Source organism: Pelobates fuscus, chromosome 7, assembly GCF_036172605.1.
Source record: "Pelobates fuscus isolate aPelFus1 chromosome 7, aPelFus1.pri, whole genome shotgun sequence".
NCBI lineage: Eukaryota > Metazoa > Chordata > Amphibia > Anura > Pelobatidae > Pelobates > Pelobates fuscus.
In genome coordinates this window covers 153,738,496-153,761,420 of record NC_086323.1, presented here as the reverse complement: position 1 = coordinate 153,761,420, position 22,925 = coordinate 153,738,496, and the positions used below count along the sequence as shown (strand labels likewise).

The 22,925-nt window shown below is 38.3% G+C and overlaps 1 protein-coding gene across 1 annotated transcript in view; it reads right to left on the bottom strand.

The window, feature by feature from the left end:
* The window catches only part of ADAMTS9 (ADAM metallopeptidase with thrombospondin type 1 motif 9), a 220,810-nt gene that overhangs the window by 84,060 nt on the left and 113,825 nt on the right, over positions 1-22,925 (bottom strand). The window contains exons 17-28 of the mRNA XM_063426827.1: positions 20,752-20,918; positions 20,543-20,672; positions 19,839-19,965; positions 18,359-18,569; positions 17,394-17,558; positions 14,945-15,109; positions 9,634-9,753; positions 9,224-9,313; positions 5,485-5,652; positions 3,086-3,373; positions 2,416-2,577; positions 525-701 (exon numbers count right to left, since the gene is read on the bottom strand). Of these exons, the coding sequence (XP_063282897.1) occupies positions 525-701; positions 2,416-2,577; positions 3,086-3,373; positions 5,485-5,652; positions 9,224-9,313; positions 9,634-9,753; positions 14,945-15,109; positions 17,394-17,558; positions 18,359-18,569; positions 19,839-19,965; positions 20,543-20,672; positions 20,752-20,918 (1,970 nt within the window). The remainder of the gene's footprint in view (positions 1-524; positions 702-2,415; positions 2,578-3,085; positions 3,374-5,484; positions 5,653-9,223; positions 9,314-9,633; positions 9,754-14,944; positions 15,110-17,393; positions 17,559-18,358; positions 18,570-19,838; positions 19,966-20,542; positions 20,673-20,751; positions 20,919-22,925) is intronic.

Genomic DNA, 22,925 nt, shown 5'->3' with positions numbered 1-22,925 from the left:
TATATATATACATATATATATATATATATATATATATATATAATACTAAAATTGTTTTGTGTACAAATAAGAGGGCAAACAACACATGGTCATTGTTCTATCATACTTTGATAGAATTTAAATTCTGAATATAACCTACAGGTTGAACAAATGAACCCTTGAACCTTGAGTTCCATTACTAAGAGCAAATAATTGCTTTGCCATGATCTGAGCTCTATTATAGCTGTAAAACCACATAGTTTCCTTCATTCAAGTAATACACACAATTAAGTTACTACTATCTACCAAAAACTACTTTTCACCTCAATACATTATTCATAAATTTGAATGGTATTCTATTATGTGTTTTAGAAAAATGGCTTTATATGGACAATATAAAAATAGAGCTTAAACCATTGCTAAGTGCAGTGAACAAAAAAGAGAAAAACTAAAAAACAAAAAAACAAAAACATTTAACACCTTGGTCCTTTTAAAAAAACATTAGTTATTATTATAATAATAGTTAGAATAATTTATGGTCGTACCGAGCTCCAAGGACCAGAGTTCCATCCAGAATCTGGAGGACAGCTATGTACATTGCACTGTTCACGATCCGGAGGTTTTTCAAGTACTTCACAGCTCAGATCATTAAATCTTTCTCCATTTGGCCTCTGACAGACTACTAGTCTAGTCCTGATCCCAGCACCACATTTTTTAGAACACTGAAAAAAAAGCAAAAATTGAGTGATAAATTCAAATACCTAAATAACTAATATCTAATACCACTCAAATACCAATAAGAGATGGATCCAGCTTTATCAACCAATTAATAATGTTTTTTCTGACTTTCAGCTAGTATCAAAACAATCAGAATCAAGATTACACAAGAAACCTTTCTTTCCGCTACGTATGCCACCAAAGTCGAGCTCGGCCTAAACTGTGATTTGATTGTCAATATCGCTAATGGTTTTTAGGCAGTAATTAACATGTCTATAAATATTGACTGTGAGATTGTAATATCCTTTTTAATGTTAGATGGAACATTACTATTACGTAAAAAGATCAGTGGGTGTACCAATGGCATATTTTATTAGTTTTTACTAACAGATTGATTCACTAAACACAGTATTTTGTTTGGGTGGACAAAATCTATTGAAAAATAACAGAATTGCGACGGCAATATCAATTCTCATTTTAACTAAAGCCAATTCTGGTTGGAATTCAGTCGGGTCGAGCACATTTACAGCAATCGTCCGGATGTGTTCAGTGACCAGATTAGAATTGGTAATTCTCACAACAGAATTCTTTACAAAATATAGGATTCGGGAACTTTAAAAGCACTAGTTTAAAGCCAAACAATGACCAGCAGAATGCATATTAACACATTATAATTCACTTCCTTTTTGCAAACGAATGATAATTTTAAATATTATTTGCCCGCTGGCTGCTAGCCACTTGGCAGTGCAAGGCCACATTGTAAAAGTAAAAACAATATTTTATTCAAGTCGGGAGGAGCTAGTGTGGGCTATTAGCCTCAACCATTGGTGGCAGGTGGGGGGCCATAAATATAATATAGGACACTAGATCACTAGGCCCTCCATACTTGAATATTATAATTAGGGCCCCCATGAGCCATGAGCCAGGTTTAATATTAGGTTCCCCTCCTTATGTTATAATAGCTGACCAGAGGAGGTGGACATTAGGGTGCCCTCTTTGCTTTTATTAAATAATAATCTGCCGATCACAGGTAGGGGAAGAAGGGTGGAAAGTGATCTGATCACTCCCCATTATTTATATTAAACACAGCCACCCAAGGGTATTCCCCTGTAATTTAACAGACTCCATGCCCATGTGATGGGGCCTTTATTGTGACTGGTACAGCAATGGTTGTCCAGTTGCATGCTTTAAACATATGATGGATAAGTTCCTACCAGTTACATGCCAGGTGGGGGCATAGTGAGGTTTCAAGCCTCCCATATAGTAATATATGGGTCTTATTTTTATTCTTTTAAACTATTGGCAGCTGGCTAATTGCCCCATAATGAAACCTTGCACTACTGAGGGTGTTTTAACTATTCGTCTGTTTGCTGCAAGCACAGTCAGTGGGCAAATAGTTCATATTTCTTTTTTAAATATTGGCTCAAATTTGAAGCATGCGGATCCGGATTTGAAGCATTAAGTCTGGATTTTAGCTGTGTGGCTGAAATCCAGCAGAAATTTAGGTCCAATCGCAGGGTGAATTGCAAAATCTGGATAGTGCAAGTAATGTCCAGATTTGCAGTTTGAATGGCTTTGTCCCATTTGGTACAGGCCATTTGGACTTTAGTGAATAACCCCATATATGTTTGCTGAATGGACTCTTGTTTTGCGGAGAAGCATTTTAATGATGGTAATATACAGGACTGATTTAATGGAAGGTGTCTGAGAGATACTCACTTCTCCCCACTGACCAAAGGCCCATTGAGGACATGGCCCAGATTCACAGGATTGCTGTTCCATAGGTTTACTTCTCTCTTCACAATTACCAGCTGGAAAACCATTTTGATCCTGGCACACAACAACACGCCGTTGAAATCCTCCAGCACACGTGCTAGAACACTGCAAAACAATACCCAATAAACCTATGTATTAGCCTAAAATTGCAAAGTTCCCCACTTGATATATAATAACTGCAAGGTCAGTTAATTACGAACCAGTGGGAAGTGTAACACTGGTAAACCAATCACACCTCTGTATGGAACTATACAGTTTAATAACAACGAGGCACTGGCTGACACTATGCAGAGAAACTAATGTAAAAAAGTGGTATGTTAGAAGCCTTCTCTTTACTTCCCTTTTGTATATGAAAAAATATCTTAAAACTTTACTATGTCTTTTCTTTACAATACTGCTTATAATAATTATATTTTATTTTGTAAACAGCTTAGTTAACAAAAAATGTCCACAGTTTTTCTTTAGCGAAAACTAACATTTTATTTTAATAGAGGCTGGCTCGCCAATAGAAAATTATCGTATTTCTTAGTACAAGAAATAATTGAGCATATCAATGGCAACGTACAATTTTGTAACTAATTATTTACATAAATAAACAATAAGATGTCCTTACTGCTCCCCAAGGTCCAGATCTCCATTGGTTTCCACCTTGTGAAGGACCATTGTTCCTGTTTAAAATTACAGGGGTAGGATTGGATCGTATTCTTGGGTCCAGGTTTTGGAATGGATGAAGGGGCTTGCTGTAATCATGGTTTACATAATGACATGGGGACATTGAGCATTCTTGGTCAGTTGTAGGAATGTCTTCAGGATCACATTCATTTCGGTCAAGTGCCTGACCATGGAAATCCATGCAAACAACTTGCCGCATAGCCTTTCCTTGTCCGCACGTCACCGAACACTGAAGGGAACATTAGAGCACACAATGTTTTGTTTTGCAACAAAAATGAAAAATTTGAAGCAGAGGCAACTGAAATCAACTACAGAGTTTAACCTACTCAGCACAAGAGAAGTAATGTATTTTATGCAATGTTTTAGTATATTGCATTGCTCATACATCTGGCCCTAAAGCAGTTAAAAAATCTTTAAACATACAAGTACATCTGATAATAAATGTGTTGGTAATCAAAAATACAAAATAGTGCTAAAAATCAAGTAAGTTTTAAACACTTCAAAACCTATTTAAAATAGGTATGGAAACTCAACATGTCTTCTGTACCAAAAGGGGTATTGACTTTCATGGGTGCCTTTTTGTGACTTAGTAGAGTTTAACAATAGACCAAGTCAATAAGTGAATTGAAATTAAATTTGAAATTTTAGGGAAAATGACAAAATAGTTTTTGTATTTTGCCCCCCCAAAAATTTAGATTCACTTTGAATTCCTGACAATAGGCGCTTCAGTGAATAGCTCAGTTGGGACTTTTAAAAAGTCTAACAAACTCCTTGGATTTCTAAAATAAGCAATGTTTTTGCTTTTTTCTAAAACATCTTATTCTAAGCAGATTTCTGCTCAGCAGTAGGTGGTATGCCAGAGCATAAGCCTTGGCTTGCAAAATATTGAATTGCTGTGTCACCTTAGAGTGTTGAACACAGACAGTTACAAACATCACATCAAGAAAAGAGTCAGTGGTACTAATTTAATGGGTAAATGTCAATTTTCTCAAAATTACACCATTAAATCACACATTGAACATCTTCTATAGCTAGTGTTAACCTTCTTTTCATGTGATCCTAAATTTTGTTTTAAATGTAAATTAATAATCTAGCAAATGACATCACAATTCAGTAGAGTTCTGTGAAATTATCCTTTTCTACTTGCTATATAAAAGAAAAGGAACTGAGAGGGAGCCATGATGGTTCGAGTACAGAGCAGAATGGATTGCAACAAAAAAAAGAGATATAAGAACTTTGAGAATGGGCAAAAGATCAGAAACCTCAATAGTTTGCCCTTCAAATAGTGCCTGCTCAGGTTTCGAAAATGGTTTTGCTATTACAGAGAGAATGCATATATTATTTGCATATCAGACTCATCCTACCCACAAGGGAAGCTGAGATCTGAAATGCTGGCAAGTTTAATCTGCACAAAAGACACAGCAACCATGGACAATCATTTTGGCTTTCTATAGCGCTCATCAGTGAGGTGTACCAGAGCATTATTCATTTCTACAATTATTTGAGGATACAACTAGGGATACATAATCATTATTGTAATAAGCATTGGAAGCAAGAGTCCTCCTTTAAATGTATTACATTTAGGAACACTGGGATGCATTTAACAACTCTTGGCAAAAAGCATTCCTAGAAAGAAGGTTCTGGTCTAGAAACTACAGGGGACCTAAATGTTCCAATTGAATGCCTGGAATATGGTCATGTCAGTACAGACAATGGAAAAAGTTACTCTGTGTTTTCCAGAAAAATTGTAGACGAACAAAGTTCAAATCTCATATCAGATTTTTGTTTTCAAGCTTCATGGAATAACATAATTAGAGTTTATTTTGCATAAAGATGACAATTCTTTTGAAAAATCTGTTATTTTGCCCTATATTTCTCCATTATCTTGTATTCACTGTTTAGCGAGTAGACCACATAGTGCATTTCTCCCATTTTCTTTTACTCAATTTTTTCTTTTGATATTTCTATATTTTCTATGATTCTTTATTTAGAATGTATAGACATGTACTTTTACAAAAAGGCTGAAACATTACCCTATTGTTATGCTTTAAGATGCACCTCTATTATTGTAAAACTATTTTACCATATTCAAAGCAATGAACAAGAACATTAGCTCTAATTGTATGTGTTATGTGACTATGTACTTTTTCTACCATTGTTTTTTTGTTTTATACTGAACTGGTTTGTGCTTGTACATTACTTTACGTCAACATTTGACAAAAAAAAACTGACAAAGAAAATATGTTATTTTCAATATTTTCTGACCCTTTCAAAGATAAAATATTTATAAAATGTTATGTTGTTCTGTCTATGAATGGTTTAAACCAATTTTATACTTACAATACTCCACTCAAGAGCTTTCCATTGTCCGCAAGGCCTGACAGTGCACATTTCAGTTGCTGATGGCTTTGGAAGGTGAGAACAGGCAGACTCATCAGCCACCGAGCCTTGCTCGTCACGGCAGCTGACATATCTCATCCTTGTTCCTTTACCACAAGTTGCTGAGCACTGGAAAATATTTATAAAATTTACGATTAGGAAAAAGCTATATCATTTCCCAAGGTACACAAAGCTAACTTTTAAACTTTATAAAGTGGAGATTTTCTCCTATAAAAAGCAAATCTCACTAACAGTTATAAAGACAGCAGTGAAATAAAAACTTGGATTTGCAAATCTATAAAATGATTTTTCTCACATATTATTTGAAGACATTACTGGCCAAATTTATTAAGGTGAAAACAGAGTAATCTGGCGTAAATGGGTAAATATGCAGCAATTACCATAACAATGCTATTTGTTTTCTGCTTTTTTTCTCATAGGGTTTTATCTAAATTCAGCCTTTCCTACATTACATTAGATTACAACAGCAGATCTAAAAGAAGGTTAAAATTGGGGGCATGGTTTCTGTTGGGGTGGAGAAGTGGCATGGCATAGGAGTTCAGAGCTTACACAACCCAAAGCAACAGAATTAAATGCGAATTAGGCACTTCTCTGCCTGAAAAAGTATTGCCTGTGCCGAGAGAGAGATACAGTACAGCATGACCCCCGCAAAAACTCTGAAAAGCCACCATTTTTAAAAGAGGCAAAAAAAGAACGAGTGAAGTCCTCACTGGATGGCAGATTGGCATGCTCACCTGCACGCTCATCTGATGCAGACTCGGAGTTGGAGCAATCTTCCACTCTGGCTGATGACCTGACAGTATTGGAATAATTTTGGAGATGCTACAGTCCCTGTGTATTTGTGGCAAATAACTGAAGATATAGATCGATAGTTAATTGTACTGGACTCCAGGATGGATGTCTTGGAAGCGCATAATGCCAAATTGTGCACCTCACATAATGAAATTGTAATGAAGGTCAAGAAAATGGACGAGGACCAGAAGATTATGGTGACCAAAGTCACTGACCTAAAAGACCGCTATTGGTAGAATAACATTCAAGTAAGAGGTATTCCAAAATCATTGTTGCAGGAGGCCTTGCCGACTTTTAAAAAGCTGTTCCTTGCAATTTTTCTGTCTTTATGGTTGATAGAGTGCATGGGTTCACAAAACCCACAAAGTTCACAGCTGAAGTGCCAAGAGATGTAGTAACATGTTTGCATTGCTATAATGCTAAGGAAGCTATTATGACTGTGACAAGAGAGGTCACAACCATGCCTGAAGCCTTCTTACATATATATTCTTTTGCTGATCTATCCACCAAGAAGAAGAAGAGAGTTCATCAACATGACGAAGATGTTATGAAACCACAGAATCACATATAAATGGGGCTTCCCCACTAAATTATAGATTGGAAAGAGACAGCACTTTGTAACTGGTTTCTTCACTAGAAGAGGGTATACTCAGGGCCATCTTTAACGCGGGGCAAGCGGGGCACCTGCCCCAGGCCCAGTTTCTCTTGAGGGGCCCAAAGCAGTTGCCCCGTGGCCCCCGCTTCCCTCAACTATTTTTTTCCCCCATGGCCCCGCCGAAGCAACCTGCGGCCCGCACACTACGGAGGCCCATCATCTAAGGGTCACCCGGTTGACATTTGCTAGCAGGGGCCCGGTCACATGAGGCACTGTAAGCGCGACTGGGCCCCTTGCTTTTCGGCAGTGCTGGGAGGAAGTGACGGCCGCGAGTCACTTCCTCGCACTAAGAAAAGGAGCCGCGCGGGAGACGGAGGAGGCAGAGAGGAGGAGGGCTGTGCCGGGAGAGGCTGACCCCAACTTCCAACAGGCTCAGCCACCGGACTGGATACCGGGGAAACCACCCTCCAAGGTAGGAAACTGGAGGGTGGATTTAACAAGTGTAAATGTATGTCAGTATGTCTGTGTGTGTATGTCACTATGTCTGTGCCAGTATGTCTGTCAGTGTATGTGTCAGTGTCTGTATGTCTGTCAGTGTATGTGTCTGTCTGTGTCAGTATGTCTGTATGTATCTGTATCGGTATGTCTGTCAGTATGTTTGTCAGTGTGTCTGTCTGTGTCAGTGTGTATTGTATTTATTTATTATTTATTACTAGCATTTATAAAGCACCAACATATTCCGCAGCGCTGGAATGTATGTCAGTGTATGTCAGTATGTCTGTGTAAGTCAGTATTTCTGTCAGTGCATGTGTATGTCAGCATGTCTGTCAGTGTGTGTCAGTATATCTGTTAGGGTGTGTATCAGTATGTCTGTCAGGGTGTGTGTCATTATGTCTGGCAGTGTATATTTCTGTATGTGTCAGCATGTCTGTCAGTGTATGTCTCTGTGTAAGTATCAGTATGTCTGTCAATGTGTGACTATGTCAGTATGTCTGACATTGTATGTGTCTGCATGTGTGTCAGTATGTTGTCAGTTTATGTGTATCAGTATGTCTGTCAGTGTATGTGTGTGTGTGTGTTTGTCAGTATGTCTGTCAGTATATGTCAGTATGTTTGTTAGTGTATGTGTCTGTCTGTGTCAGTATGTCTGTCAGTGTATGTGTCTGTGTGTGTCAGTATGTCTGTCAGTGTATGTGTCTGTGTGTGTCAGTATGTCTGTCAGTGTATGTCTCTTTGTATGTGTGTTAGTATATCTGGCAGGGGCAGGGTCCCGGGGGCCAAGCAAATGGTTGCCCAGGGTCCGGTCATTATTAAAGACGCCCCTGGATATACTGTTATATTCATGGGGCTTGGCTAAACTCACAGGACAGGATCCTCTCATGCTTCTCCTCACAGATGTGACCAAGTATGGACCAAAGCGGGAGAGAAGAAATAAGGATGCAATCGAGTAATGTGACCAAGAGGTCTTTACCAAGACCCTAAGAAAACCCGAATAGTCATTACAATTCCTGAACTTAATCTAGTTTGGCCATGTGTCCAGCACACAACATTTAAGTTGTCAAGCCATTCTTTGACAACTTGGAGCACACATGGCACCATAACGACTACAGTGGGTGCTTGGAATGTTTTTTTTAAATTATGTGCAAATCCATTCTTGATTTTAAATGTTCACATGTCTGATCTATAGCCTGCATCTCCCCAGTCGGCCTGGGCACATGCTTGTGGGGCCCCGGGCAACTGCCCAGCGTGCCTATGGGGAAAGATGGCCCTGAGTATATGCATATTGAGGAAATCAGAACATAAACAGTTATAATAGTTATAACAGAGTTATTCACTAAAGTGAAAATTCGAAGTGAATTAAAATTTTTAGACCAAAGTAGCTGAACTGAAAGCGTAGCTAGCTTAGAGAACATTTCCAATTCAGTTACTTTGTCTAACATTTGAAACACACTTTGAATTCTCACTTTAGTGAATAGCCCTGTAAGAGTGATAGGTTAGCTACTTGATCCAAGGTGAAACCCAATAACAAAAAAAAGTTGGTCATTGTATAAATAATGGTCTGATTTTTAATACATTTTCAGTTGCTCCAGAATTGAAGATTGCATGAATAATGGTCTTATTTTCGATCAATTGCAGTTGCTGATCCAGTACAATCATATATTTATTTGCTTTTTTTTTTTTTTTCGGAGTATAGTAATTTAATAATTCAGTATAGTAATTTTATAAGGATAGAGAAAATATTAGGAATTAGTGAATTGTTAAGTAAGTAGTATGTTACTGAAATAAACGTACAGTTGTCCAAGATCCAAATCTCCACTGGGTCCTGCTGTGCACAATTTGTTTTGTTTCAATAATACCCGGGCAAGCAGCTGTTTCACAGTCCTGTTAAAAAAAAAAGAAAAAAAAAGTGATTTTTAAGCAGTTTCCTTTTCATAAACTTTTTAGACTTGAAGCACGATAGCGTTTACTCCAACAGAATTAGTTGCTCACCTTCTACTTTAATGACAAAAAGCATGTCTTTTTGTTTCTTTTTTATTGAGAAATCAAGATATTTTGAAACGATTATTGCAAAGTTACAATATATATATATATATATATATATATATATATCTAGAAAGACATTATAGCAGGAGTAGTTTCCAGATTTGTATTATATTTACAAGAATTTTGAAAAAAATAATATTAAAAAATCAGATACTTGCCTGGGTATCTGTTGGTCGAGTTGCTGCATTGCATTCACTGTCATCAACCACTGCCCTGTAAGTGCCTACGACGCATTTTACCGCTCGCATTTGATAGCCCGCTCCACATGGTGTCGTACACTAAAGTAGGAAGAAAAACTTGTGTTTAAATATGTTGTGAAAAGCATGCTGGTTACACTTATAAAACAAAAAGTTGCATAATTTAAGTCTTGTATTAGTGAAATTAATATATCTTTCTAAACACTTGACATGTTTACCACATTTGTTGATCTGAAGAACCTGATTGGCTGAAAGCACTAAGCAGCCAATCAGAATACAGTTTGGATGCAAGTCGGGTTCAGAAACTAGAAAATCTAGGCTGCCATCTCTCTGCTGTAATACACATACCGTACTTTATAGGTCAAACAAATGTGAAAACATGCCATGATTGTCACATATATTTTTGAACTATATTACCGTATATACTCGAGTATAAGCCGAGTTTTTCAGCACATTTTTTGTGCTGAAAAAACGGAAATCGGCTTATACTCGAGTCAATAGTCTGTATTATGGCAATTTGCATTGCCATAATACCGACTGGGGGGAGAGGGGGCTGGCAGAGCTGTAACTTACCTGTCCTGCAGCTCCTGTCAGCTCCCTCCTCCTCCGCGCCGTCCGTTCAGCACCTCGGTCAGCTACCAGTGTAAGTCTCGCGAGAGCCGCGGCTCTCGCGAGACTTACAGTGTGAGCTGACAGAAGAGCTGCACGGACGGCGCGGAGGAGGAGGAAGCTGACAGGAGCTGCAGGACAGGTAAGTTACAGCTCTGCCAGCCCCCTCTCCCCCCACTGAACTGCCAATGCTGGACCACCAGGGAAGGAGAGACCCCCTCCCTAGCCAGCTAGCAAGCAGGGGGGGGGGACGAAAATAATACTACAAATATTAATAATAATAATAAAAAAAATTATAAAAGTATTACTAATAATAATAATGAAAAATTATTAAAAAAATAATAAAAAAATAATAATAATTAAAAAAAGTTAATATAACAAAAAAACTATTAGTATTAAAATAATAAAAATGCCCACCCCCACCAAGCCTCTGCATCACACACACACTGCACTCATACACACACACTGCACTCATACACACACACTGCATTCATACACACACACTGCACTCATACACACACACTGCACTCATACACACACACACTGCACTCATACACACACTGCATTCATACACACACACTGCATTCATACACACACACTGCATTCACACACACACTGCATTCACACACACACTGCATTCACACACACTGCACTCATACACACACACTGCACTCATACACACACACTGCACTCACACACACACACTGCATTCACTCATACACACACACACACACACTGCATTCATACACACACACACTGCACTCATACACACACACACACTGCATTCATACACACACACTGCATTCACTCATACACACACACTGTAAATAAATATTCAATTAATATAATTTTTTTAGGATCTAATTTTATTTAGAGATTTACCAGTAGCTGCTGCATTTACCACCCTAGTAAATAAGTTTTCCCATTTTTTGGGGGTAAAATTAGGGGCCTCGGCTTATATTCGGGTCGGCTTATACTCGAGTATATACGGTATATATTCTATTTTATATGAAATGGTTGAAATCGAAACATCAAGGCTTATTAAAGTGGACTTCTGGGTCAACATGTTACATTTCTGAAAAAGATTCTGTGCAAATAATTTTTTTTAGTATGATCAGGATTATCTATTTCTTCATGTATATTTTTTCAACACAGAAAACACAAACAATTTATATGGTTAAATAGAAAGCAGAAGTATATATGAAATCATCTTACCCCAGCTAGAGGAATTTAAAGGAACTCTACAAACACCACAACTTATCTGTTGTCTTTTGCACAACTATAATCTGATTGGAGATTCTGTTAGCTCCACTGAGCAAAACCCTGACATGCAGAGTCAGTTCATTGGCTGGTAACGTTAGAAGAGTGCCCTTAGCCAACAAGTGCAGTGCAGTACCACTGGGTATTGCTCAGAGCAGGAACTTACAATTGGATAGAAGGCATGGCCATGTGTCCAACACACAACATTTAAGTTGTCAAGCCATTCTTTGACAACTTGGAGCACACATGGCACCATAGCCACTACAGTGGGTGCTTGGAATGTTTTTTTTTTTTTTTTAATTATGTGCAAATCCATTCTTGATTTTAAATGTTCACATGTCTGCGCCCCCCCCCCCCCCCCCCCACTCTCTCTGCAATTATACTTGTAGCTATTTTTATAAATTTTCTCCTGATTGTGTAGTTGTTTTACAACATTAAATTCAATAGTGGCTCATCACGTTGTGCAGCACTGACCCAGTAAGCATCTCTGCGTGACAGCCACTAGAGGTTTCCTTAGGGAGTAATGTAAACACTGCTTTTTCTCTCAAAAGGCAGTGTTTACATGAAAATGCCTGCAGGGACATGCTATACACACCAGAACAACTGCAGTAAGCTGTAATTGTTCTGGTGATTATAGTGCCCCTCTAAGAGTTTGTTTAGTTCTTTTGTATGAGATGAGCCTATGCCAACATCAACTGACTCATTCAAGGAGTTTTTATGTGTTTTTTTTTTTTTTAAATGTAGTTCTTTAGTTTAGAGACAAGAAGAAAGTTCACAGTGGACATGCATACGTAGGAGTAAAAAAAGAAAAGAAAATAAATTAAAGGGACACTATGGGCACCTCACGCTTTGCATGAGGACATCCAGCGTCAGCTAAAACCCCATTGGTCACTTCTCATGTTAGCTGTGAATGAAATCAAAATTTAGTTACTTTCCTCCAGTTATCAATAATCTCTTTATTCAAAATGACGAATCAAAACAAACATGCCCGGCCACTGCGTGTTTAGTTTGTTTCATGATTCAGCTACATTTGGGCTCGTAGATTGGGAATTTGAACAATCACATGATCGGTCCAAATTCAGACGACTCCAAATCTAATAGCTACATTCAGCTACAGTTGCAAGAAAAAGTATGTGAACCCTTTGGAATGATATGGATTTCTGCTCAAATTGGTCATAAAATGTTATCTGATCATCATCTACGTCACAACAATAGACAATCACAGTCTGCTTAAACTAATAACACACAAAGAATGAAATGTTGCCATGTTTTTATTGAACACACCATGTAAACATTCCCAGTGCAGGTGGAAAAAGTATGTGAACCCTTGGATTTAATAACTGGTTGAACCTCCTGTGGCAGCAATAACTTCAACCGATCTGTAGTTGCAGATCAGACGTGCACACCGATCAGGAGTAATTCTTGACCGTTCCTCTTTACAGAACTGTTTCAGTTCAGCAATATTCTTGGGATGTCTGGTGTGAATCGCTTTCTTGAGGTCATGCCACAGCATCTCAATCGGGTTGAGGTCAGGACTCTGACTGGGCCACTTCAGAAGGCGTATTTTCTTCTGTTTAAGCCATTCTGTTGTTGATTTACTTCTATGCTTTGGATCATTGTCCTGTTGCAACACACATCTTCTGTTGAGCTTCAGCTGGTAGACAGATGGCCTTAAGCTCTCCTGCAAAATGTCTTGATAAACTTGGGAATTCATTTTTCCTTCGATGATAGCAATCCGTCCAGGCCCTGACGCAGCAAAGCAGCCCCAAACCATGATGCCCTCACCACCATACTTCACAGTTGGAATGAGGTTTTGATGTTGGTGTGCTGTGCCTCTTTTTCACCACACATAGTGTTATGTGTTTCTTCCAAACAACTCAACTTTGGTTTAATCTGTCCACAGAATATTTTGCCAGTACTACTGTGGAACATCCAGGTGCTCTTGGCAAACTGTAAACGTGCAGCAATGTCTTGTTTGGACAGCAGTGGCTTCCTCTGTGGTATCCTCCCATGAAATCCATTCTTGTTTAGTGTTTTACGTATTGTAGATTCACTAACAGGGATGCTAGCATTTGCCAGTGACTTTTGTAAGTCTTTAGCTGACACTCTAGGATTCTTCTTCACCTCATTGAGCAGTCTGCGCTGTGCTCTTGCAGTCATCTTTACAGGACGGCCACTCCTAGGGAGAGTAGCAGCAGTGCTGAACGTTCTCCATTTATAGACAATTTGTCTTACCATGTACTGATGAACAGCAAGGCTTTTGGAGATACTTTTATAACCCTTTCCAGCTTTATGCAAGTCAACAATTCTTAATCGTAGGTCTTCTGAGAGCTCTTTTGTGCGAGGCATCATTCACATCAGGCAATGCTTCTTGTGAAAAGCAAACCCAGAACTGGTGTGTGTTTTTATAGGGCAGGGCAGCAGTAACCAACACCTCCAATCTCATCGATTGGACTCCAGTTGGCTGACATCTCACTCCAATTAGCTCTTGGAGATGTCATTAGTCTAGGGGTTCACATACTTTTTCCACCTGCACTGTGAATGTTTACATGGTGTGTTCAATAAAAACATGGCAACATTTCATTCTTTGTGTGTTATTAGTTTAAGCAGACTGTGATTGTCTATTGTTGTGACTTAGATGATGATCAGATCACATTTATGACCAATTTGTGCAGAAATCCATATCATTCCAAAGGGTTCACATACTTTTTCTTGCAACTGTATATTCTAAATAATTTTAGCACATATGTCAAAAAATTATCTTATATTTTGTCTCTTGATGTGTGACAGGGGGCCTACCTGAAGACAGTATTGCTCTTCTACAATACTGTGCACCACTCGTGGGTCAATATTGGCTTAGGGGTTCCTAACTAGCTGCATCCTAACAATGCCACTCTCCATTCAAGCGTCAATATTGACACAGGATTACCCAGTCACCAACATTATAGTGAGGCCACATGCCCTGAAGTTGTCAATATTGATGAAAGATGTTCACTACTGAACCCACATTTCCATATGGACGAAATATCGAAAGTGTGCTACAGGGTGTTATTGGTTTATCTATTTTTTTTACCTTGACTTTACTTATCTCTACTGTTCTGACCTTGGCTTGTTCTCTTGTGCTGCCATTACACTTTCCTCCTTTGACCTCGGCATGTTATTTGATCATTTTGGATCTGTCCTATACACTAAGCCCAGCTACCTCTAAGAACCAGTTACAGGTGCCTTTTTACCAATGCAGTTAGATTTGCGTGCTGGGACTCTGTACATTCCTGACAATGTGTTCTCATGTGAATTCAGAGCAGGAGCAGGAGCAATCATATTAGCAGTCATTGTTAAATTTACGGAACAAATACTGAAAAAAGAATGTAGCAATTTAGCAACATAGTTACAGTCAATATACCTGCCCCCAAGCACCAACTTCCCACGATGCACACTCCTGCTGCTGACATGTCTGTACTGATACAGGTTTGGTCTCTGCATCACAAAACCTGTCACTTAATCGCTCCTCTCCAAACTGACACCATGTCTGTCGATGCTTGTGTCCCTTTCCACAAGTAACAAGGCACTAAAATAAAAAGTATATAAAAAGATGATTTCATTTCTGAAAGAACAAGATATAAATAACAAGGTGACAGTGAGTTGGAGGACATCGTGAAGGACCAGCTCTCAAAGGATGCTGAGGGTGGTTAGTTAGTTTTACAATTGATAGTCCCAGTGATTTTGTCAGATGCCTAGATATCTAAAGTCCTCAGTACTCTCCACATCAATAATTTCACTGATTGAAATATTTCATATATTTGGCATATAACGTTAAGTAAAATGTAGGTCTTCTATTGTTAAAAATGATTATGATTTTCTATACAGTTTACACATTTACAAAATGTGCTGATTATAAGTATAGGTGATCCATTTGCAATCAATGCTGTGTCCTGATTGGTTAAAAGCAGATAATTAGAATATAGTTGGAATGTAGATCATGGTAAGTGACTAGAAAATCCACAGACTGAAATAAATTATTGCCTGCTATTTTTTATATTATTACTATTATTATTATTATTATTATTATATCAAATAATACTGTTAAATTCCTAAACTATTAAACTAAATATGAATGAATTAAATATTTAACATAAAGGGATGTACACCATTTAAAACAAAGAATGTGACATTACAGATAAGGTCACAACCTATCAATTGATAATTATCAAAATGTTAATGGTTGATAAAAAGTTGTTACGGAGTGCAACTCAATTACATTACCAGGACTCAAAATTTCCGCACTAGCCATTGGCGAGTGAAAGTTTAGCAATGGCAAGTAGTGAGTGTGCCATCTACCCTCCAGGCTTGCAGAGACAAGTAACTTTTAAGGCCTCACCATGGACATTATCAATTTACACTAAAGAGCCATATAGAGTAACCAATCGATCGTAAGCAATCAAAATCTGGCCAAAGATGTGTCATCCTATTAAGAGAACCATTTTATCCAATACACTTGACAGCAAAAGGAATAAGTTAATAGTTTTGCGCATGTCAGATCAAATACCTCCACTGGGTAAACAACGTGTGGAAGCAACATCAGAAACCTTTACAAATGATTCAAAATTAAAACACCACAAATAAATATAAAGGTTAAAGACAAACATCACCTATAATAATCAGTAGTGATCCATTTGGTTTAACCGTGGGATCTTTGAGCAATCTTAAGATAGTGTAAGATTTAGTAAACATTGAAGGTAAAGCCCAGTTTAAATTAATACCAGTTTTAACTTTACTGAAAGAAAATGATTGTGACTCGCAATTCCAAACTACGTTTAGAAAACATTACTGATTGAATGCCAGTGCTGGACTGTGATGATAGCCTAAATTTTGAATTTTTCATCAACCGGAAAAACATCTAAATTCCAAAATAATTAAAACAGCAAAAATTTTGTTTTCCATTCACTGATTATTTCACCACTAGAATAACCGCAAAGTGAAAACGGGAGTTGGAGAAATAAACATTTATTTAAAGGGAGGAAGGGAGGATGGAAGGGAGGATGAGGAAGGGGGGAGAGATATGGAAGTGGGATAGATATGGAAGGGGGGATATGGAAGGGAGAGAGAGATGTGGGGTAGAGATATTAATGGGAGCGAGAGATATCGGGGAGAGATATGGAAGGGAGGGAGAGATGGATGGAAGGCGGGAGAGAGACATGGGGGAGAGACATGGAGGGAAAAAGACATGGATGGAAGGAGGAAGAGAGACATGGAAGGGAGGGGAACTGAGACATGGAGGAAGGGGGAAAGAAGAGACATGGATGAAAGGGGGAAGAAGAGAGTGGAGTGGAGTGTGAAGCCACACATTACTCTGCCTGGAGATTGCAGAGGGACTAGGGAGCGAGCAGAGAGGACAGTGCGGCTACCTACCTGGCTGAGACTGCAGTTTGCAGAGGGACTGAGGGAGCGAGTGGAGTGGACACTTCAGACAGTGGCATTACTACTGAGATAGTAAGTAACTTGAGGTGAAGCTTTTGAGTGAATTATATATATATGTACCTAGGATTATATATTGTCTGCATGAGAATGATACGAGTAATATTAGTTTGTGTTGGTCTACGTCGAACTCTTAAACTGCCACATAAACTTATGCCTTGTATATTTGGCCTGAGTTAGCCTTTAAGTTTGACTTGCTTGTTATAGACTAATGTTCCCTATAAATTATACATGGAAAAAAAAGTGAATATCTACATTACTGATCAAAACAACTCTGTCCATCTTTAATATTTTGTATAGTTTCTAATAATAATAATAAAAAAAAAAAAATATATATATATATATATATATATATGTGTGTGTAGCAAAGAACTTACATCTGACCAATCACCTGTCTTCCATTGGGGACACAGGAAATCACTGCATTTCTGTTCCGTTAACTTTTCATGCTGGCTACATTTGCTGTCGTCCAAGACGTCATGCAGAGAATTTACACAAATCGCTCTTCGGCTTCTGGTACCAGTGCCACAGCTTTTAGAACACTAAAACCGGCAAAAACATAGATTTTCCCCAAAAGAATATGGATTGTTACAGTTTTACACATTGTATTCATATTTATTAACTATAAATAGGCAAAAGTGAATTTTCCCCTGGCAATGTATAAAGTGGACAGTGTTTAGCAATGAAACAATTGCCCAACTGTCTCAATAACCAGGACGCCTTGTCTGGTTTTAAAGTAGATCTGTCCTGTGGTAGTTAGCTTCAGTGCAAATCTTTAAACCTGTCTGTCTATTGATTGATTTGGTTTGTGTTCCAGTTTAAAGCAATGTTTATAGAAATGTAGGGTCTACTCCCCATTACTGTTTTACTGGTATCTCTTCCTGGAATGTTAATAGGCATCTCCTGTTGAGCAACTTGATTGATGGCTGAGGTCACATACAGTGAGTTGTTAGTAAAAGGAGCAGGCCTTAAGTAATTAACACATGGACTGACCCTACATAGCTACATAAAAAGTCCATTAGATAAACTAATCCTTTGCATATACTATATTATCTTGACAACAAATGGAAACATGACAGTGTTACTTTAAGCCTAACCTTAAAATGAAGTCAAAGCACACCAACAAACCAAAAACAGATACGTGACATTCAACACAACATTAATATAAAGGTTAATCTATTACAGTGACTACTACATTCCTATATTTGATAGAAGATAAAAGCCCTTTCACTTGCAGAAATTTGTGTTGATTTTTATTTTCAGTTTGTGTTAGTTTTCAAATGTATCTATAAATGAAACAAATTTATGATTGCGTAAATGTAACTTGTTAGTTAACACTAACCTCCGACCACGCAGAGTATCGCCAGCCACCTGTATTACAGTCCCCCACGCATTTTTCTTTATTGTTTGGCTTTTGTAGTCCAGAGCAGAATCTGTCATCCACTTTCTCAGTTTTTCCTTCGGACCTTAGATATTTGGTACAGTAGATGTCTAAGGTGCGGTACCCGAGTCCACACTGGGCAGTACATTCGCTCTTTCTAGCGATATGCCACCTATATGATAAATTAAAATTATATTGGTCTCCTGGCGGATGGAGCATCTTTATAAACAATAATAAAAACAGGGTCTCACTTCAGCCTTTGGAAATCTGAAAGTGGTGATTCCTAATATTTCTTCCCAACTTTTTCTTTTTTATTATGATAATGTATTTAACAAGCATTTGAATAATAATGAATATAATAACAAGCATAATGAAAGACTAACAAGTATAGTGCATCACTAACAATATGTCAATGCAGTAAGGGGGTCATGCATGACAAGAACAAGATATGAAAAGATATTTCTTATTTACACAAAATTACTCCTGTCCATCAAAGGCAAGCACACATACTCCCAGTTAAAGGACAAATTTGAAACCAACAAAACCTTGAATCCTGATAGGCTGACAGTAAGTTTTATTTTTTCTAGGCAATGGGGGATGGTGGGATAGAAAGAATGGTTAGATAGACAGAATGGTTAGATAGCCCTGGTCACAAACTGGTGTACATATAGTAATATATTATGAGATGCCACACACCACAATGAATGGATCATATCAAAGGTGCCTCTAGACTGGAGATGTGAAACTCTGACAAACCTAAAGGAACATTCCAATGAAAATAGTTGTATTCATTTTTTTCCAACAATTAAGTAGATATACCCCATTGTATTTATTCTATATGTTTTGTTTGGGGTGCCTTTTCAAGCCCTTCACTCTTTCTATAGGAATACACCAGAGGCTTCTCAATGAGAAAACGGTGCTGCAGCTGTGAGCGTGCATGCGCACAATTGTGGCTTTCCTAATCTTTCCAATGAGATGGAGTACATGGAAAAGGAGGCCAGACAGTTATGCTCTAGTTTAGCATGCATTCCACTTCCATTAGGTCTTTGTAGCTAAAGGAACAGGAAGAAAACCTCGCTGACTGTCTGACTGACATCTAGAGAGGTGTTTCTTCCACCAATTATAAAAGTGCCAATTTCTCTTAAAATTGACTCTTTTATAAGCTACCACAAATATGACACTCCGGACATATAAAGCATGTCAGCAAGCTGAAGTGCTTTATGTCCCTGGAGCATTACTTTAACCAAAACCAGCAAAATGTTTGCCTACACAAATACTGTAAAGCAGCAGACCTAATAAGGCTCAAATCAAGCGTTTTGGCTTAACAATAGAAGCCATTAAAGGCCTAAACAAACTGGTGTACAGTCTCAAAGGTCATAGGCCAAAGGTCAGAGATTTAAAATACATGCATAACTCAATAAGTAGTCTTAATATCAATTACCTTAGCTCGCACTCCGTGTTACATGGCTCAGTTATTGGCTCAGGTTGAGGAATTCTATCACATCTTTGGTCAGAGACAACCAACTGGTCAGAGTCCCGAGTACATACAGGTTTTTTCTTTCTTTCCCCTATACAAAAAGAGAAACTTCATACATTTGTTGCTAAAAATAATAGTCTAAAAAGTTTATAAAACATTTGGAGTTGATGAAGCTAACAAAAAGTAAGTTGGCTTTCTTCACCTGAAGTTCAGTCTATCAGCTGTCACTGAGACAATGTGGAATTCAATATTGGTGGACACTTAGCCCATCTCTCTCAGCATATCATCGCCTCGTGGTTTGAGCATGCTCCTCAATAACTTCTTGTTTTATGTTAACGCATGTAATAGTTTGTTTCTAAGGTCTTAACATCTGTACAATTACACTTGTGTACAATTATAGATGCCATACAAATTGAGATGGATAAAGTTGAATATATGCAAGCAAATACATACATAATAAACCAATTTAAAGCAAAATCAAGATGTTTTCACAAGTAATTATTTGTAATTATGGAGCAATAAATGAATTAATGATCCCATTGTGGATATATGCTGCAGCTGAAAACACAGAATATTTTATGTCAATTCCAATAATGACATAAATTGTGAAGAACTACTTTGGTTAAATCAATATTAATTTTAATAATAGAGCCATCATAAATTCCTACCTTGGCAAAGTTTACTGCATGGCTGGAAGGGTCCATAGGGATTCCAGTAGTACTGTTGAGGTTTGTCTTCAATTGGAATATTAAATGTGTATCGTACATCAGGGTTATATAAGTTACCAACTGATAAAATCTGAAAGACAATAGTGAACGATAAGTGATTATCTTTACACTGAAGCAATGAGAATCTTACTGTGTGATATTTCCGGTACCTGAATTACAAGTTCTTGATCGATCCGATCTGTACAATTAATTCTTTCGATAGCGTGGGATGACCCACTGTATTCAATGATTGCGTTTCCAACTCTGATTTCCCTTTTGAACATATTGACAATATAATCGCCGTTTAGAAGGAACTCGCCGCGACTGTTTGACAAAGCTGCAAAACAAGAAACACGAGTAAATGATAAATTGTAATTATTTTATGACAGATGCCAATGTCAGGACGGTCATTTTAAAGAATTTGTGTTGCCCCGAAAAAGTTAATGAGGTACAAAATACAGTACAAAAAAATTAATGTAACTTTCTTTAAAAAAAAAAAAAAAAAAATCTTTAACTTTCCTCCCCCTCAAAAATCTAACTAAAAGAAATAGTAATAATGTGGGTTTTATATATTTATTTAAATTTTCATACATTAGAGTTTGCCTATCATAAGCAATAATGTGAACAGTGGAAAATCACCATGGAAACCAGAGGAATACATTTCCACATCACTCCTCTTTTGGAATTGTTATAACAAAAGTTTCATTAGAGACAACATATTTGTGTAGTAGAATTGCAGAGAAGGCATGTTAAATCTAAACTTCTAAGAAATTACATTTAATACTTTTGCCTTTGAACTAATTAAAGTGTGAGTATGGCATTACAATATCAAGTATAATATGGCTAGGTTATGGCTGGCCACAAGGTAGATATCTAGTTTTACAGAACTACAAATCCCTGGATGCATTGCCAACCTATCTAGGGCAATGAGGTACACATTTAGGGCATTTATACCATTTCTTTTACATTACAAGATCACATTTTACCACAAGCTTCTTCAAAAAATTATTAAAAAACAAATGTTTCATAAAAGCGTAAGGAATTCTAGACAGGTTGTGGTGGTAGGGGACTCTATTATTAAGAGAGTAGATAGGGTAATCTGTCACTCTGATCGACTCAACCGGACAGTTTGCTGTCTCCCGGGTGCTCGGGTCCGGCATGTTGCCGACAGAGTGGAGGGATTATTGGGAGGGGCTGGGGGATGACCCAGCTGTCATGGTCCATATTGGTACCAATGACAAAGTCAGAGGAAAATGGAAGGTTCTAAAGAGTGAGTTCAGGGATCTAGGAAGTAAGCTAAAGAAAAGGACCTCCAAGGTAATTTTTTTAGAAATATTACCTGTGCCGCACACTTGTCAGGGTACCTGAGGCCTCTACCTCTAAGGGAGGTAGAGACTTGGTGGTGTATCCGTCCAGGCGAGCTGTTTCCTCCGTTCCTCGCGGTTCATCCAGTCACTTAAACACCGGCCGCGAGGAATCCACGTCCTTTTCTAGCACGACGCTCAATACGTGACGTCATGACGCTAGCACGAGCAATCTGTCACTCAAGTGTCCGATATCCAATCGGTACTTGTCAGAGGCGTGATTTCCATCCAGAGCCAGGGTATTTAAGCTTACTCCTTACTTCAGCTCATTGCCCTGTCGTGGTTCTAGCTTGTCTAGTCACTCAGTGCTCTGGTATTCTAGTTTGCTCTATTGGTTTTGACTCGGCTCGTTGTACTACCCTGTTTCTCTGTTATCCCTTGACCCGGCTTGTCTCTCGCTTATCTGTCTTCTCGTTCCCTCGACCTCGGCTTGCCTCTGACTATTCTTTACTCTCGGTACGTTAGTCCGGCCATTCTAAGGCCCGGTATACGTACCTTTCCACTCTTTGTACTCTGCGTGTTGGATCCCTGTCCCGATCCTGACATTACGACAGGGCCAATGGATCCTGCAGGTACAAACAGTCAGCTTGGTTCTTCGGATCCCAGGTTTGACGCCATGGAACATAGGATGGATCAGATGGCTTTGGCACTACAGGCACTTTTGTCTCGTGCTAGTAATCCACCTGAGGAGACACGTACTCCTTCTATCTCTCCTGCAGTCTCAGGTCTAGAGGTAGCCACTGTAGGTGCTTCTTCCCGTATTACCCCACCAGTACGTTATGGCGGGTCACCGGAGAAGTGTCGTGGCTTTCTAAACCAAATTAGCATCCATTTCGAACTACAACCCCGCTCTTATCCTACAGATAGAGCAAAGGTTGGATTTATTATTACTCTGCTCATTGAAAAAGCTTTGAGATGGGCCAATCCTTTATGGGAGAATGATAATCCACTCGTCTATAATTATAATGCCTTTGTAGCTG